Source organism: Myotis myotis, unplaced genomic scaffold (genome assembly GCF_014108235.1).
Source record: "Myotis myotis isolate mMyoMyo1 unplaced genomic scaffold, mMyoMyo1.p scaffold_m19_p_7, whole genome shotgun sequence".
Lineage (NCBI taxonomy): Eukaryota > Metazoa > Chordata > Mammalia > Chiroptera > Vespertilionidae > Myotis > Myotis myotis.
In genome coordinates this window covers 62,976,454-62,995,228 of record NW_023416379.1, presented here as the reverse complement: position 1 = coordinate 62,995,228, position 18,775 = coordinate 62,976,454, and the positions used below count along the sequence as shown (strand labels likewise).

At 43.5% G+C, this 18,775-nt stretch overlaps 1 protein-coding gene across 8 annotated transcripts in view; it reads right to left on the bottom strand.

The window, feature by feature from the left end:
* The window catches only part of COL12A1 (collagen type XII alpha 1 chain), a 114,417-nt gene extending 100,821 nt beyond the window's left edge, over positions 1-13,596 (bottom strand). For 3 of the 8 annotated variants that reach the window (XR_004969003.1, XM_036318288.1, XM_036318293.1), the window contains exons 1-5: positions 13,200-13,594; positions 9,928-10,041; positions 3,168-3,284; positions 998-1,141; positions 476-535 (exon numbers count right to left, since the gene is read on the bottom strand). Coding sequence is in view for 6 of the 8 variants with exons in the window: in XM_036318288.1 (XP_036174181.1) it covers positions 476-535; positions 998-1,141; positions 3,168-3,284; positions 9,928-10,000 (394 nt within the window). In the remaining 2 variants the exon portion in view is untranslated. Of the gene's footprint in view, positions 1-475; positions 536-997; positions 1,142-3,167; positions 3,285-9,927; positions 10,042-13,199 lie in introns of all 8 variants that reach the window. The other 5 variants (XR_004969004.1, XM_036318292.1, XM_036318289.1 and 2 more) reach the window with 4 other exon arrangements.
* Between the last annotated feature and the right edge of the window lie 5,179 nt (positions 13,597-18,775).

Sequence of the window (18,775 nt, the reverse complement as noted above, 5' to 3'; positions counted from 1 at the left end):
AGCCGACTCACCACTAGCTAGCAAGCGCAGCGTAGGTGGCGGGAGCCTCTCCTGCCTCTGCTGCAGACGGGTAGTAAGGAGCGAGGGGTCCTGGACTGTGAGAGCCCCAGAATGCGGGATTGGGCCTAAGCTGGAAGGCAGACATCCCCCAAGGGGTCCAGGATGGCAAGAGGGTGCAGGCCAGGCTGAGGGACCACACACACACACACACACACACACACACACACACCATGAACAAATGTGATACACCAGGCCTCTAGTATTTAATAAATAAAGTGAAAATTTGGCTAGAAAGTCAAAACATAGATATTTTAACTACTTAGTCATATATTACTATTATATTGTCTGTACTTCTAAATAAAGCTTATAGAAAATAATACAGAAAGATCAGACTATGTATATAATTTAAACATCTCCTTCATATTACATTTATGACTTCTACAATCCAAGCAAAAATATTAAGGGGAATACTTACTTTGTATCTCTGTTTTTCCAGGTTTCTTCTCCCCTGGCTTCATAGGACCACCTGTTTGAACTGAGTCAAAAACCTGATTATTAAAAAAGGAAATGAACCCATACAAATACTTCCTAAAAGTAAAATACATGCATTGTCTTTCACCATTGTCTTTCAAATGAATGGTCCATGCCTAGCTGGTCATAGAATACAGCCAAATAAGTATTTCTGTGCAACTAAATCATTTTTAGTGAGTATTAGATATATTTCAAAAAGATACTAACTTTGTTGCTTGGCAAACTTTAATGTTTTTAATAGTTTTCATTCATAACATTCCTAATGATTCCAGAAACCAAGCTTATAAATCAAGAATGAGTTATTCGTATCCACTAATAACTAGGATCATAAAGATATGACTATTCTAGGAAGAATAGTTAATACTGATATTAATTAACTCTTCATGGTTACAGAATAAATGTGAAAGTGGGAGAAACCTTCTGCCAAAATATTAAAAGAATAAAAGTACTTTATATGTATGCTTACTTGTTAGTTGACCTATAACTGGTACACTTTCTTCTACTTCATCATATGAAGTGATTGTCACCACATACTCTATTTCAGGTATTAGATCTGATAATAAAGTTTCAGTGGTATCAGCTGCAAGGGTAAATTCTTTAGTTGGCCCATCTGGAAATATAGAAAGGAATATATGAATGCAACAAAACATTTTTACATATAACACAATATAATGTAATTCCCAGATATACTCAAAATCTGAAAAATTCAATATAGATTATTTTTCAGAACATCCAAACATTATTTTTTACTCTTCTTCAAAACCAAAACTTTGAATTCTAGAAACTCAGTAAATAGACTTGTTACAAGCATATCCAATATTTGTTTGAGGACTTAAGGAGTCATCTAGATTAAAGATAGTCCAGAACAGCAAACCAAAAATCTCTTATTATTTTGGAAGACTAATGATAGATAACGAAGTTTTTTATAAATGAGATATAAAGTAGGAAATAATTTAATATTAAAGTATGCATTGGAGGAGAGCAGAGAAAGCAAAAAAAAGGGGGGGGATGAAAATCGGCTCCTGGAAAACAAACCCCGCAGGCTCAAATTAACCTTTACTGGGAAACAATTGGTGTGGAAGCAATGCATCCTCCATACTCAGAAGGGGGCGTAGCTTGCTGGGTAACCGCGCCTCTGAATTCGCTAGGTAGCAAACGCTTCAAGGCACAGTATGCATAGTGTTTATTTACATATTAACCACTTTCATACTTCCTTCTAGATCAGCGGTTCTCAACCTCTGGGTCGCGACCCCTTTGGGGGTCGAATGACCCTTTCACAGGGGTCGCCTAAGACCATTGGAAAACACATATATAATTACATATTGTTTTTGTGATTAATCACTATGCTTTAATTATGTTCAATTTGTAACAATGAAATTGGGGGTCACCACAACATGAGGAACTGTATTAAAGGGTTGCGGCATTAGGAAGGTTGAGAACCACTGTTCTAGATTATGTTAAATTTCAAATCAATCAGGAGATACAGTAGTTCCAAAGGGCTAAGTGCCCATAAAGATTTTTAAATTATGTTAAAATTTCATCAAAACATAAATAATCAAAAAAGGTAACAGATGTAATAGAACTCTGAGAAGTGCTCTTGGTTTACATGTAGAGCATTGCAGAGCCAACCAGGGCCCTCACGGAACAGGAAGACAGCAGGGCGCTGCTGTGTCGGGTGGTCCCAGTACCAGCGTGGGGAATTTAGGAGTCAGTGATTTACAACATCTGGAAACAGAATGGATGCCTTTTCAACTGCTTTTCTGTTTCGGAATGAATGAATTAGTTGACTACAAATATATAGGGGGAGAAAAGATTCAAAGGAAAAGTAAATTCTTGACCCCTTTTTTAAGTTCTCAGATCATATCAAAAAATAGTTTCCCAATTCCCTGATAAATCAGCATTTCAAATTCTTGGTACTTTTTAAAGCCATAAATAAACACAGCTCTGATAAGTTATGTTGACATCATCCATCTCTATTGTCAGTCTATCAAGACTTGATCCTACCACTTGGATGGTGTTAGTGGAAATGGTGATTTTTCCCATTTAATGTTAGAACTAAAAGTTAATCAGCAGAGATTGGTTCCCCACACTTGGGCAATATCATGAACACTAAATATAACTCTTGAGAAACAAAGCCTTTTTTTTTTTTTTTTTAGACACTTAGCCTTGGATCTATAGAATCCACTCAAAGTAAATTCTTATCTTTTGTCATAGTAGCTCACCATTATCCCAGAATAACAAAATTCCCTTAAGTACTGAAGTGTGTAGGACATGGGGTAAGGTATAGCAACTCACTTTATCACTTGATACGTTACATGTTGAATATTAACTAATTCCAGAAGAATGTTAAGAAGTGAAAACTCTATTTTATAAAATCAAAGATGACCAGCAATATTCTGATCAGGTTAAAAAACAAAGTCCATTTTTAATAACAACAGCTTAGCACAGCAAACCATGTTAATGAAGCTCAACACTATAAAAATATAACAGTGAGTACTAGACTGAGCCCACCAAATATTTGGTGACATTGGCTAAATCTATCAGGTTTTCTAAATCTCAGATTCTTCATAATAAAATGAAAAGAGAGGAAAAGCCTGGATTATATTATCTTTAATGTTCCTGATAATAAAACTTACCTGTTGTAGGATCCACTGTTATTCTATAACCCACAATTGGATCAACTGGTCTTGCCCATGACATATGAACAGTATTTTCATCTATTATTTTAAAATTCAAGTCTGAAGGTGGGTCAACTGCAAAAGAGAGAGTGCCTATCAGTTACATTTTCCAATTTCAAAAAATGGTCAATTTAATTAATAAGAATTGTGTTGAGCAAAGCTTACTAAATTGTCTTTGCATAAATTTGTTTCCAACAAATATAAAAGATATCTTGTTGGATAAGAATAAAATTAAAAGCTGACAAGATATGACAAAACATCAGAGAGTATACATATTACAGAAGACAGCACAAAACACTTTTGATTCTTGAGTTGCTAGGTCATCCAAGAATGGCCAGCAAAATCAAGCATACTAGAAACATATTTGGATACAAGTACATACAAGTACAATGAGATCACATATAATAACCACATATGCAAACAATTCACATAACAATTAAAAGAATTTCAATACATGCTGAGTGCAATTTGAATAAGCATGCCATATCACAACCTGCTCACAACCATAGAAGTTCATTTAGAACATTGACGCAATACTTTTTTCCATAATGTGGAAAAGAATCAATGATATTTTTGGTTCATTCTCTGCATCCAAGTCTTGATTTTTGTTTGACACATCTCAATCTGTGGCAGAGATGAAACTGTATTTTAATGAAAAGATGGAATCATGGGAAATTTAGCACTGTTATGTTTCACAAAGAAATATACATCTAATGTATATTCATACAAACAAATATTCAGATAGTAATGAGATGTTAATAATGTATAAATAAATAAAGAGTGATAAATAGATGTTTATAAAAAGAATATTCTGCCCGTTTACACCAATTTGCTGTATGTTTCCAAGGTGTAAACCAACACTGTTCTTTTCCTTTGCAGCAGGCGTACTCCATACTAGAAATGGCATTTTAAATTAAAATGCCAGTATGGTCTTCTACAAAACAATGGTTAATTATGAAAAGACAACACCAATGTATATTTACAGACATTTATTTACGGAACTTAAAGAAAACAGTGAAGAAGGGTCAGCAATCTGGAGACATGACTGCGCATAAAAACTTGGAGAAGTCAATGGAAGGAATAATCGAAAAGTACAGAAAGAGTTTGCATACAAAACTGTACAGCATCATGCATGTGTCAATGAAATGTTGACTGGTTTTTAGTTTCCCACAATGAACAAAAGCCTCCATGTACAATAGTCATTACACAAAGACGTCTCAGAAATATTTTATAATGATATTCTCTCTGCAATGTTCATGCCTCATCATGCAGCATTGTACTGACTCACTGTCAGTGCATGGTCAATGCGTTACAAACTATTGCTCTTGAAGCAGATTCACAAAGTAAGACTTTCAGCCATACTCTTCTTAAGGTATTTAAGTCTGAACGTATTCCTGTGAGTCAGAATTTTTGAGAGATTAAAATCTCTTTGTAGGTTTTCACAGAGGTCAATTGAAATACCGCAGTAGCTTTGAGACATGAGTCATAGAATTTAACTGGGGTTAGCAATTTATGTAATATTAATACGTTTTAATGGAAATAAGATAAAGTAAGCAAACGTTTGCTTTCATAAACTGCTGCTTACAACTGTAGGAGATGGCTTTTTGTTTTTATTGGATAGACTAGTAATGGAACGAATGTTATTTTCTTACTATCCATACACAGGCAGTGAGATTAGACTATTAATCTACATGCACAGTTTAATTATCCAACATTCTGCTGTCTGTTACCGTATTGCGAGGTTCAGCTGCCATCATCACTTAGTATAACAAGCATGCAACAAATGTTAATAGGACAATAGCTATTAAGAATATCATTATAAAATATTGTTCCAGTAGCAATGGCTCAGGACAAATTTAATGCAAAGGCAGACATAACTGGCCTGAGCATGCTTTAAAAAAAAATCAGTACATGGAAAAACAGTACCACCAACCTTGTAGGGAAATTGACCTGAAGCGGCAGACATTAGGTTAAAACTGCTGAAGGGCAGCAGCGGCCCACCTTGTTGATTTCCAAATGACCAGGATTCCAGAAAAACTGAAAAATTGACTGTTGGGAAAAGTCTTTAACATTTCAAAGGAATTTAAGGTGTGCAAAGAAACCCAGATGTGGTACTTAGGAATCAAAAGTAAGAAAGAATGGCCAACCAGCATGTATACAAAGACAGCCCACCCCATTTTTCCTCTTGCCACTTTTATCACATAGAAAACCTTCCAGGATTGCCACGCTATGTATACATTTTTGGTTTGTTTTCTTTAAAAAAAAAATAAATAACTTAATTCAATGCAAAATGTATTTTCATTCATTTTAAAAATATTTTCTTTTACATAAAAATAATCCACAATTGCCCTTGTATTGTCACAAGCAGCATCTTGTGTTCCCTGAAATACTTTATAATTGTCTCTTTTTCTTCTCATAACAGCCCAGCATGGCAGGCCTTATTATCCCAGTTTCATAGATCAGTCAGTGAAATTGAGGGGTTAACACAGCTAATGAGCAGCAAAACTTTGATCCCATGATCTGACTCAGCACATATAATTTTCTTCCATACTGAGTTAAATGTAAAGAATTAGAAATATTTGAGTAAAATATTAACTTTAAAAAACAATATTTAAACATAGTTAACTATTAATATATACATATATTTCTCTATTTTATAAAAACCATTATTTGATGCCTATTCAATAATAAAGATATTCAGATATCTCCAAATTCTTTACACACTTGTTCAAGTAATTTTAAAACTAAAATGTCTATCTTGATATATAATTCTTTAAAAATAATGTTTTTAATTATGGCACCTAAAAGGCAGAAACATCCAAGAATTTACCAACTGTGCAGAGGTGGATGGATGGATGAATGGTAAGATGAACAGGTGAATGGGGAATAGCCTAAGTTTTGGCAAGTATATCAAATGTGTTATAAAGAAAAACAGAGAAAACACTACAAATAATAATCTTGATAAACTAGTAAGAATTTTAATCTAATCTTTGTGATAATAACACTGAAAATGATGCTAAAGTTCTCTAATGGTAGAGAACTTTCGAAATGTGCAAAGAATGATTTTGCTATATTCAATAGACATTCATTGAAATTTTCCATCCAAAGTTAGTATAAATTTAATAATTTTTGTCATGATATAGTTAATTTCATTTGTGTTTCTAAAATAACCATTTGAAAAATTAATATTTCAGACAAGTAATGAATCATTTGTACACATTATGCAATGTGTTCCCTCGTTAAACTAGCTAGGTTGACCAATTTTTGAACAAGAAAGAAGCACAGTATGGGCAAACTAGCGCTAAATCGGGACTAGAAGACCTGGGTCTTGTCTTCCTAAGTAACTATGTTAATTGACTAAATTATTCATCCTCTGTGTCCTCATTTTTTCATGTGGTAGAGGAGAGAATTAGAATAGATCAGTGATGGTGAACCTTTTGAGTTCGGTGTGTCAGCATTTTGAAAAACCCTAACTTAACTCTGGTGCTGTGTCACATATAGAAATTTTTTGATATTTGCAACCATAGTAAAACAAAGATTTATATTTTTGATATTTATTTTATATATTTAAATGCCATTTAACAAAGAAAAATCAACCAAAAAAATGAGTTCGCTTGTCACCTCTGACATGCATGTCATGGGTTTGCCATCACTGGAATTGATGATCTATGAGTTCTCTAGTTTGAAATTTCTGATACAAGTTTGACACAGAGTTATATAAATATATATATTAATTAGCCTCTTCATCTAAACATGAGATAATTAAAGCTTATGGCCTCAACTCACTAATGAATTGGTAATATCAAATTTTTCACTATATATTATAGAGGCCCAATGCACGAATTTGTGCAGGGCTAGCCGGGGGCAGGGGGCCTCAGGCAGTTGGCGGGTCGGCCCCACCCCCTGGTGGAACTCTTGGTCGAACTCCCAGTAGAGGGGACAATTTGCATATTAGTCTTCTATTATATAGGATAATTCTAGGTCATGCAAAGTACTGGCCAAGTGACAAGGTTAATAAAGTCTATGCTATGTCTAAAAATTACAAATACTAAAGGCAAAAAAAAAACAAAAAAACACTTACACCTTTATTTTTATAGGAAAAACTACTGTATTATGAAAAATAAAGTTCCTTGTATAAGTAGGTAGAAGGAAAACAAGATAAAGGTGAGACCACTTATAAAAGAGGAGAAACGCAAAAGGCGAATGCCAAATCTTTTAAATAATTATAAAAAAGTACTGGGCTATCAACATATAAAAAATTAAGTAGAAATTGATTGGTAAATAGTAGAAATACAAAAATATAAGTATGACTTGCAAAAGGGAAAGAAAAGTAACTATGGCTACTTTAAACTAAAATTAAAATGACATAGCAGGAAACAGGGGTACAACTTAAAATTTTGAAATGGCCCCAACAGAAATATTTCAAAGAAATTCTGTCCCTAGCCCATTGTCCCCAGAAAGGTTTTGGCCACGAATTTTGTTAGCCTTTCACAGGCTCCTGGGACCATTAGTTGGTCGTTAGCACAGAAGCTGTGCCGTCCAGAACAGGAGCCACCTGCCACACGTGGCTCTCAAGCGCTTGAAACGCGGCCAGTCCAAAATGAAACGCACTGTAAACTTAGAATACACACTCAACAGCAAAGACTAAGTACACAAAAGGTAAAATATTTTACAAGTGGTTTCTATATTGATTATATGTTGAAATGATAATGCGATATTATTAGGATACATAAAGTTATGTTAAATATATTATAAAAATTAGTAACTCCTGTTTCTTTCTCCTTTTTTAATATTACAACCAGAAAACTGTAAGTTACATATGTGGCTTGCATTTGTGGCTCTCAATATATTTCTATTTAACAATTCCAAACTAGAGAATAAAGAAAAAAAAGAATCCTATTAAAATATAATTATTAAATGCTGATGTCAGGGGGTGAGAGACAAGAAAAGACACAGCTTAAGATAGAAAAAGAAAAAGCTGTGCCATGTGGAAATAAATATAAATTAAAAAGACAAAAATGTGCGAAATGTGAAAATAATCAGTAAAAGATAATAAAATGTTCTTTTCAACTGTGCTTTGCTAACCAGCCATTATCCAATTCAGAATTGACTTTTTCCACTTACATCATTTCCAACCTAATTATTTTACTAAGAATTCTCAAATCTTTCTGATTTTCAAATAACTATTTTCTTAATGAGCAATAACTAGGCCACTTCAGTGAATTATCTAAAAATATCTTTAGTAGGGTTTCTAGAGTTCCTAAAATAAACTTCCTTCCTAACAATGACACAGAGAGGAACATTAAAGGCGACCTCATCTGAACATGACTTCACAGAGGCCACTCTGAAAAGCCTCTCCATTCACAAACTATTCATCAGATAGGACGAGCCAGCAAGTTTCTGTCACTTTTCTAAACGTACCATACATTCTAGAGACTCTCTGCTTTTCCTAATCTTCATTTTTTTGTACCTGCAGTCTTGAAATAGAAAATCAAACACAATAGAAAGTTTTTGAAAATCTCAGTGTTGCCACGAAATAGCTTTACAAGCTCTAAAGAAGCAGAATTCACCCTGAACTTCCACAGCTGGCCCATGCAGAGTATGTCTTTTTCCCTTAACTCCATCAGGGGCATTGCTTTATTGAAAAAGAAGAAGAAAAATATTAAGTTGTCTTTTATGCTATTACTCCATTTACCTTGCAGGACAAAAACAAAAACAAACAAAAAAACCTAGTTTCTCAGATCTCCCGTGATAATTTAAGGCAGACAGAAGCCCCCACTGGGTTAATATATAGAAATGGCTTGTTTAGCAAAATCTGAGAAATGAAGACACCAAGTGCACACAAGAAAAAGAAGTGAGGTCGAAAAATCTATCAGAAGCCCTTCGTGTCCCAGAGGGCAAGGTCCCTCAGAGCCATTTTGCAGACCTTGGGGTCAAGGCGACCCATCTCCCAGCCCCTGACCAACTCCATGGGCGGGTCTGACGCTGGAAGCAAGAGCGAGAGGGTGGTGTGCCCACCTGGTCTGGTGTCCGCTGGCTTCCTGGATTGGGAACTTTGGCCCAGGTCCAACTTTTCTGCTGGGCAACCAAACAGCAACAACCCTGCGCCACAGGAACACAATCCGGGCCCAGGATCTCTCCTTGCCACCCATCGCCTGGGGGTCTGGCTGCTACCTCGTTTGTCTGCACCATCCGACACTCCGACCGAGATGCCCACAAAACACACAGACGCACAGAGCCGGAGCGGTTGGAGTCTTTTATTTTGTATCGTCACCAAGGTCACAGCCCAAGCCTGGTGGTTACCAGCTACTCAAGCAAGCCCGTCCTGGAACCAGGGCTCCTGGGCAGCACCTGGAGGTATCCTGTTGGTAGACCTGGGAGCAGCCGTCGCCCCCTCCCGACGGACAGCTGGTCCTCTTGGAAGGCCGCGGCGTAGGTGGCAGTGTGGACAGCACACCGCAGAGACAAGCGCAAGGAGACCACACAGCACTGTACGGAATGGGTTAGGCAGAATACGAAAGAGCTGCACTTGAGAGCCGGGAAATGGACAAACCTCAGTAGAAGAGGGAGTTTCTCTGGAGGAGAGAAGCCCCAGGAGAAAAAGAGAAGGTGCGGGGAAACAGAACAAGCTATAGAAAGAGGATTCACTTGTTGTTCTTCTTTTCTTTTCTCTAATTCTACATTGTCACTGGGGGCGGGTGAAGGGAGAGTCTTTTACCTTCTGCCTCAGTGGAAGACAGGAGCAGGGCGGCACCCAGGATGGCGAGCGCTGGGGGAAGCCTGGTCTTCATGCTTGGCCTGGGCCTCGGAGCTCACAGCCACATGAAGGGATCTGAGGGAGGAAGCAGTCACTGCATCAGAACCGGGTCTGGGCAGGCCTAGAACCAGGTTAGAACTGGAGCGGGGCCCTGGGCTAGGACCCAACCAGATCTGCCTTGATAACCACCAGGGCCGAGCCCAGCATCTAATGAATGGGCTTATTGTGAAGCGGTGGAAGTCGAGTTCATCTAGAGCAATTTAATCATGGCCCTAAGAGGGAGTTCAAGTTTAAAGAGGGTCCTGTTTTCCTGGAGGCTGGTCCTGCTTAGCATCCAGGGTGAAGGCCCGACCAGACCCCACATGACTTCAGCCTGCCTGGGTGATGGCTAATTCAGAGGTCATTTTATCCCTGACTCAACCAAATGTCTCTTCCAGCTGGGGATTTTATTTGGCCGGCCACTTTTTCCTAGCTGCTGAACTCTTTAGGTAACTGTACTTTAGTGGTCTCAGGGTAATTTGGAAAAGTATAATAAACCTCTTTTACTCTCTTTTTTCTTCATTTTGTTCTGCCTACAAATATGCAGCTCTTTAGGTCTGAAATGGATTATACAGAAATAGGAAAGGTCCAGCTGAAACCTGACCCCCTACTAGCTGTGTTGTCTTCACATCTAATAAATCCTGCCCCAAAATTAGGGGAAAACAACTCTAAAATACATAATAAAAAAGGGACACGCAATAGAAGAGACAAAACACTCCTGTTTCCCGAAGATATTTTTTTATAAAAATTCTCAGTAATAATTACTCTTTTCATTTAGCTGTTCATTTATTCCAGAAGATTACAGGTATGTGTTCTCCAGGGAAGAGTATGTCCTATTCTGATTTTTCCTGACTTTGTAACTAGATTATTAACTCCTTAAAGACAAAGTCATTTTTTATAGTCCCCAGCACACAGTAGGTGCTTAACCCATGAGGGTAGGAGGGAATCTTCTAAAACATTCTAAGGTCCAATCCAGAGACCAAAGCTGCTAGCAATGAACTCAACTGGGAAGCTGCCAGAGGTAAAACATAAAAAGAGAGTTGACTCTGGATACATAAATTATTGTAAGGCAACAAACGAGGCCTCATGCTCAGGAATCCAAAAATGAGCCAAAGGTCGAACCCTCTCTGAGAAAAGAACCTGACAAGCTCCAACCAGGTCTTTCCAAATAATTGGCACAATGTATTAGGGCAGCTTTCCTCGGCCTGAGCGTAAATTGCATTTTAAATGTCTGCTAAGCAGGCATGCCAAATTTGCCTGGAGCACTTTTCTATGAAGCCAAAATTAAGATTTTGGCACTGCTCTGGAGATCCAAAGGCTCTAGCAATTTCTTTCTCCCTAATTAACAACAGTTTGACATTTCTAACCCTCTTCTACATCAGTGAAAAGCAAGAAGTGAAACTGGCCCATTGTTCCCGTCATCTGGCCTTTACTTTGCTATAATAATTTCCAACTCAGTTGGCAGTCGTGCTCGCGAAAAGTTAAAGGCTGACAATGTACCCACCGAAAAGCTGTGTGCAGATATTTTTTAAAACCGCTAGTCTCCACCAAAAAAAAAAAAAAAAAAAAAAAAAAAAAAAAAAAAAAAAAGCAGTGGAGGCACTTTTGTCTGGGTCTAGAGCGCCACCTATCGGGTGCCTGATTCAGTGGCAAGAATGAATCACATTGAGGCCGGGTATCTGAACATACATTCAGTTCAGCCAGCCAGCCAGGCATTCGTCCATATGTCTTTTTCTTTTTCTTTTCTTTCTTTCTTTCCTCCTCTTTCTTTCTTCCTTTCTTCCTTTCTTTCTTTCTTTTTTCTTTCTTTCTTTCTTTCTCTCTCTCTTTCTCTCTCTCTCTCTCTCTCTCTCTCTCTCTCTCTCTCTCTCTCTCTCTCTCTCTCTCTCTTTCTTTCTTTAGTTTTCTCTCCTTTTAGCCAAAATATTTATCTGAATGTTTAGCAACACTTCATTGAGCATTCTCAGACATAAATGTCTGAAAGCTGCCGTCCCTACGTGGCAGCGAGGATTCCCTCACTTCACCCTCATGAATGAAAATGAGTCGGTTGGGGGGCGGGGGGGTAGCGGGGGGAATCTTAAGGGATATGTCTCCTTCTGCCTATTTGCCCCCTCCCAACCCCGGTGGAAGGGGCCAGTTTCTTAACTTCAAGTTTAAAATGGAAATAAAACATCCCCACCCCCACCCCGCGGGGGTCCTTCTAGAACCCCTGCTTGTCATCTACCTCCTCTGCCCACCGCTACCTGGACAATAGTTGGCCAAGGGCGAGCTTAGCGCTCATTTCCTTCCTTGCCCCCTCCCACTCCCAGCGTACCAGCACTCGTTAGAAGGTCCAGGCTGTGGTGGGGGGCAGGGGTTCCTGGAAAGCCCCAAATGGTCACCGGAGGGTCCTGAGGATGCTGGGTTTGAAGTACCTTTTCTGTTCCCTGGCTCCCAGCCTCCGGTCCGTAAATGAACCCGGCGCCCACACTCCCTGATCCCTACAGTCTCTAGGATTTGGGATGGAAACTACCTAAGAGGTTCCACTGACCCCGGGCAGGGCCTCCACCAATGCACTCGGGAAAGAAGTCGGGAGAAGGAGCTTTCTCCGGGCCAAGGCTGAGTTCCCTAGAACCAGACCAACCCGCCATCGCGGACGCTTGGAAAGGCAGAGGAACGAGCCAGAACCCTCGACCAGGAATCTGTCTCAAGATGCCACCCACACCCGCGCAGCCACGACCGACGAGCTGCAGAGCACTCAGCCGGCCCTCCAAAGAATTCCACACGGTGCGTCACCAAAATACCTTCCCTGCGCCCGGCTGCACCACGGCACCCCCGGCAACGCTGCAGGCGCGAGACAATGAGGGGCCGGTGGCCACAAAACCCGGCGCGCCCTGCATTGAAATCGACAGCATCTATAGATGAAATCGCTCTACAAAGAGAAACATGGAACAGGGTACTGGGCGCACACACCGCCGCCTGCCTCCGCTCCTAAGAAAAGCTACAATTCTTTCTCTCGCAAAGATACAAATGAATCACAAAACCCAAATACACCTGGCAAATCTCGGGCACATCTCCACTCGTACAAGTCCAAACGGTCCTCGCCCGGGATCCTGAATGGCTTAGGGCGGAGCAAGCAACAGGCTAGAAGCAAGTTTCCCTCGTTATCGCTGGGAGGGATGGGGCCAGAGAGAAGGGCGAGAAGCCGAACCGACCTGAGGCGGCTGTGATCCAGGTGCAGGCAGCGGCGGCGGCTTTCCGAGGTCCTGGAAGACTGCGCTCGCTGCGACCCCGCCACGCCCGGACAAGTGGCGAAGCGCTGCGGGAGCCCCTGGCGGCTGCCGAGAGTTGGGTAGCGTCAAGGCCACCTGGAAGGAGGAGGAGGAGGATCCCGGGAAGAGCGGCTGGAGCGACTGAACCGGCGGAGACGGCCGGGGAGGGGAGCGCAGCTGCCGGCGCGCGGACGCGTCTGGGGCGGCTCGCCTTCGTCGAGTGGGAAGAGGCTCCGCTCCGCGGGCTACTTAATAGAGGGCTGTTCCCAGCTCTCAGTTTACTCGGTTACGAAACGCCTGGGAAGGTGGACGGCTGCCACGGGGTGATGTATGCTCCTCCGGCGGTGAAGGAGGTCTACTTTTGGGAACGTGTGCATACTTCGAGCATTCCTTCGGCGTGAGGTGGCGATCGCGGTAGTAGCAGTGCCCCGCCGGGGAGCGGGGGAGGGGGGTGCGGGGAGGGAGGGGGGAGGAAGCGGGGAGGGGGACAGCCGCAGCCGGGTTTACTGCCAAGGGAAGCCGCGCACGCCTCCGCTTGGGGCGGGCTGGGGAGCTCGGGTTTCCCCTGTGCGTGCGATTTCCTTTAATGAATTTATTTTTCTAAATTAAGAACAATGGGAGGGAGAGCAGCGACTCTCGTTTTCAAAACTGCGAGGATGTGTGACCGACCCCACCCCATCCTAGCCCCATCCCTCATCATCCCCATCTACACCTTCCTCCCACTTCGTCCTGGGTGCACTTAAAACCGATTTACAGGGTTTCCATTAACTAACTGTCTGTGCACGCGGCTCGCCTTCTGTCTTTTTCAGTCTCGGAGCGGCGATTGGAAACCCGGACAGCCGCCCGCGGCGGGATGGCTTTCCCAGTCTTGTCTCTCTCTCTCCCCTGATGCTTAAGGGCGGAACTGAGAGGCTTGGTATGAACCTAGGGAGAGAGAGCGACCAACGCTATGAAACCCCAGGGCCCCCCTAACAGGAAGCCGTTCGGGAACTAGTTCCATCCACTGTGGAAAGTGCTCACTCGGGTCAGAGCAAAGCCTGGCCCCGCGTGGAGGAATCGGACCAAAAGCTCTGTCCTTGAATCCCCGTGGGGTCAAGGCACAGAAGGGAAGTAAGTTCCCCCCCGCTGCTGGGGAGACGCGAGCCCAATGTGGGGCTGACATCCCGCCAACAGCATCTCCAGCTCGCCGCCTCCTCTCCGCTCCACTCCACCCCTTGGCCCCGAGCGGGGAGCCTGGCAGTCAGGGCTGCCAACTTGTACTAGGCGCACGGGAGGAAGCGCGGGCTCTGACATTGTGGCATCTGAAAAGCGCTTCGGGAGAGGTTCACGTTACGCACGTCTGTGCGCGCAGCACCAGCACCAGCCCTGCGCCCTTTGGCCTCTGGAAGCCCAGGGGTTCTCCCTTCAAGGACGAGCCACCGGGGATGGAGGAGGTGGCGCCACGGGGAACGCGGGAGGGGCGTCCGTGTAATTCACCGGATGCAATGCAGTGGAGGTCTGGTGGCCAACGTAAACCTCTCTTCCCTGTTTGATGTGACGTCTGCTAACTTGGCCTTCCCTCCTTCGAGCGTGATCCTCTCCGAACTTGCTTTAGATTTTAGAACGACAGGAACTTGCAGGGCGGCCCCCTGCCCTCAGCCCCACGCTTAGGCTGCCTCCGGCCACAGGCAGAAACGCCAGAGAGAAGGCTGGCAGGGGGGGGAGTGGAACTCGCCACCTTTGCACATTCCCCGAGTACACACAGCCCACTCGAAGTCCAGCTGGGCAGCTCGCACAAAGAGCCCACACACGCACAGCGCAGTCTTTTCCCTTCCAACTCTCGCAGCTCGGCTGCCGGCGCACACCCCCAGCGCGAGCGCGTCCTGGCCAGGAGCACCTCCCCGCGCACTGCAGAGCGCACGGCCGTCGCCGCACACCAATGAGTCCCCATCCTGGCCAGAGAGCACCCCGGCTGCTCCCCACCCGAACATGCCACTTCACTCCCCTCTCCCAGATGCCTATGAGCGGACGGCAGCCTCCGGGACGAAGCTGAGTAGAGAAGTCCCGGCAGCGCCTTCCTGGCACCCAGTAGGGCTCCACCGCACCCGCGGCTGTCCTGGCCCGCTCGGCGGCCTGGAACTACCCGGGACGCCCCTGGGGCACGACTCCTCCACCCCGGGTCTAGAGAAAGACTACTGCCCGTCGGCCTAGGCTGGCTGGGATTTGCATTTAGCCCAGGTCGGGGTGTGTGTAAGTGTATGTGAGTGCGCGCGCGCGCCTTTTCTACCTTGTCGCACTTTTTTTAAATTTGTGATAGTGATGTTGACTAGGGAGCAGTGCAACAGTGGGTGTTGATATCCTTGGTTTAAAAAGAGTTCCCTGCTGTTTGAGAGCTGCAGATGCATCTATCAGCCCGGAGTGCTGGTGTGAGCCAACCTCCGCGGAGCCGAGGGCACTGGCTGCCTCCTGTCAATGAGGCTGGAGAAGGCAAACTGGGTGCAAGAGGCTTCTGTCCCCAGGAGCACGCACTTTGCACCGCTCTCCAAACCGGAGCAGAGTGCTAGGGACCCGCACGGCCGTCCTCTCTTGTTCAAGGCATTCTTGCTCACGTACTTAGATTTAATGCATTTGCAAATAGTTGCTACAAAGGAATGTAGGTAATATAAACCCCTGGCTGCAAACGCCCTCTGGCCCTCAGAAAAAGGATTCCTACACAAAGTTTCCAAAGTAGGATGAGAGGAGGGGGAGGGAGGGGACGCCTGGGTCGGGGAGTGCACAGAAGCATAGCCACAAGCTCATCTCAACACATCCATCCCCAGGGGACACTCAGATGCATCCAAAGGGGCGCCTTAGGGGCCTCCCCCCATGACGTCTGCATTGTTTCTACTCTTGGGGCCCTTAAACTGAACATGCAGTCTGGTAAACGGACAAATGTGTCAAAAATGTGTAGGCTCTCTTTCCAACCTGTGCCCTTCAGTAGTGCGTCCAGTTCTTAATACCCCTCGTAATCTGTTAAAGTTTGGGAAAAAAAAAAGTAAAAGATGGTATTTATCGACTGAGGCAGAGATGGCTGCCTTGATTCAGTTTGGCTCTCATTCCTGGGGTTATATCCTGGGATCTACCCCACTCACTCTCCCTCGCTACCACTCCCACCTCTTCTCCCTCCGGCTCCTGGGTTCCCGGCGGCTCCAGAGCTTCCGATTTCTTGTCCGACAGCGCGATCTAGCGGTCAGCGCGAGCTCTGGAGTCGGAGGTCAAAGTCACAGCCTGGAAGTGAACAGTTGGGAGTTTTTGCAAAGTCTATCATTGATCTATCTGATTCCCAGGACTGACAGATGTAACAGGATAGAAGAACCAGTGGAAAAGTGACATAAACTTTTCTTGTACCCATGAATTAACCGCCTATAGAAATGACTGCCCCAGGGTTGCCGTGAGGTTCTGGTCAGGGGTACAGGAGGGAAGAGGTGCTAGTTTAGATTACAGCAGGGCCCTCACCTTCTAAAAAAGCAAAAGTGGCCCCCTCCTGGGTTTGCTTGGGGTTGGCTTCGTCAGCGTTCCTAGCGACCTGCTTCCCTTTATGTTCTTGCTGATGGGCCTTGTGGGGAGGGAGAGAGATAACCTGGTCTCAATATGCCCTGATCGTTCAGCACCTGGGGCTGCGCATGGGCTGTAGGGAGAGAGGGCTTTAAGGGTTCCACATGAAGAAAGCCCTCACAATCCCTTTGCGATAAGAATGTAAAGAGAGGAGGTAGTGCCACCAGCCCTACTTCTCGGCAGAGAGGCAGTGACCAGCAAGAGCCAGAAACACTGCATCTGAATCCTCTCCCGTAGGTCCCTGCGTGCTAGGCAAGGAAAACACATGTAAAGATCACCTTGTATGTGCCTGTGCGGTGCCAAGCTCAGAGCAATTGATACAAAGACAAGAGGAGGCTTTGCCCTCAAAACTCTAAGTAATACATGGGCACCTGAAGCAACTTCACATGCACCACTTAAATCTCCTTCAAGTGTTTTAACATTAAAAGCCAGAAGCAATAGGCAACTAGCCTCTCTGCCCTAGCAACGCTGAGGAATTCCGACACCAAAGCCATCCCTAAGGAAGGAAGAGGGGTGCAGGGCACTCCCTCTGCCTTCTTGACTGATTCTGATTCTTTTAAAAGGACTATTTCAGTGGCACCCACAGGCTTCCATCCAGGTCTTCTCACCTGAACCGAAACAGCCTCTCCCATCAGAGTGTGAACTACTCTGCAGCAGAAAACTCTAACTGCGTCCTATTTGTCCTGCTAGGCAAGGTGGCCAGCTCACATCTTCTGTGACCTCCAATGCTGTGGTGGCACGAAAAGCTATGAAGCTTTAAAAAACATTGCATCTGAATAAAACAGCTTCTTAGGATAAACGATCTAGATTTCATGAAAGTCAGGTGCTGCTAGGAGTTGATCATTCAGTGAGCTCTGACTTCCTGGAGCAAAGTGTCAAAGACAAAAGGAAAGAAATTCAGTTACGAGTTAAGAAGGCAACCCTCTGCTATTTCTCCCTTCGTTTCTATAAGATTCAATACTGCTCAAGTCAGACTTACCACTGCAGGGGACTTGGAATGTATTTACGTTGTGACTGTGGATGTAGCACAGGTCCAGAATATCTAGTCAGGCACTGCTCTGTGTCAGCAGCTGGTATGTGTACACTGACATACACTTTCAGGCTTGTGGAAAATGTGAAAACTCATAGGAATTCATTTTTCAAGATTTGACCTTGGTCTTCAAACTTACTACCTAGGACTCTGCAGTGCAGTCATGATGAAATCATAGCCATAAGAACTATGAAAAGAGGTCTCATTGTTCTCAGGTGGAGCGCCTGTGTCAGATGAAGTGTAACCAGACCAAGGCTCCACTGGACAATGTATTCTTATTCACTCACTAGTTAATTCAGCGGCATTTATGGAGCACTGGCATCCAGGCATTCAAAGCAGCCAAGATCCCAGACTTTGGAATGCTCCGAAATCCAGTGTGGAGTGCGCACTCTGGTGGGGAAGAGGGGAAGGATGGCCATTATCTGATCAGACTCATTGTGAAATCATTTTTATCTTGAGGATTAATTCAGCAAATGCTATTACTCTAGTCTTGATGTTCCCTAAAAAAAGCGGGGAGGTGGTTGTTGTTGTTTTTAAGGCAAATCAAAAGAATCCCATCCCACTGTGTACAGTGACCAGAAGTAAACATAAGCAAAAGTCAAATGATTTGAGATGTGGAGACTGTGTAATGGAAAGCTGAAAGACCAATGTGAAAAATAACATGGGGGGAAATACATGGTAGAGAGAAACGCAGGAAGCAGTCAACTCAAGCCACCATTCAGAACATTCCACAGGGAAAAAAATCAATTTCTCCACACACCAATTTCACTATAAACCAATCTCTCCACAAACCAATTGAGGGGGAGGGGAGAGCGGAGATTGTTATAAAAATATATTTAGGAGCGATGACAACCAAATAACAATAACAACAACAATAATAGTTATCAGGAACTCTGAAAGGCCTGAAATTTTAACC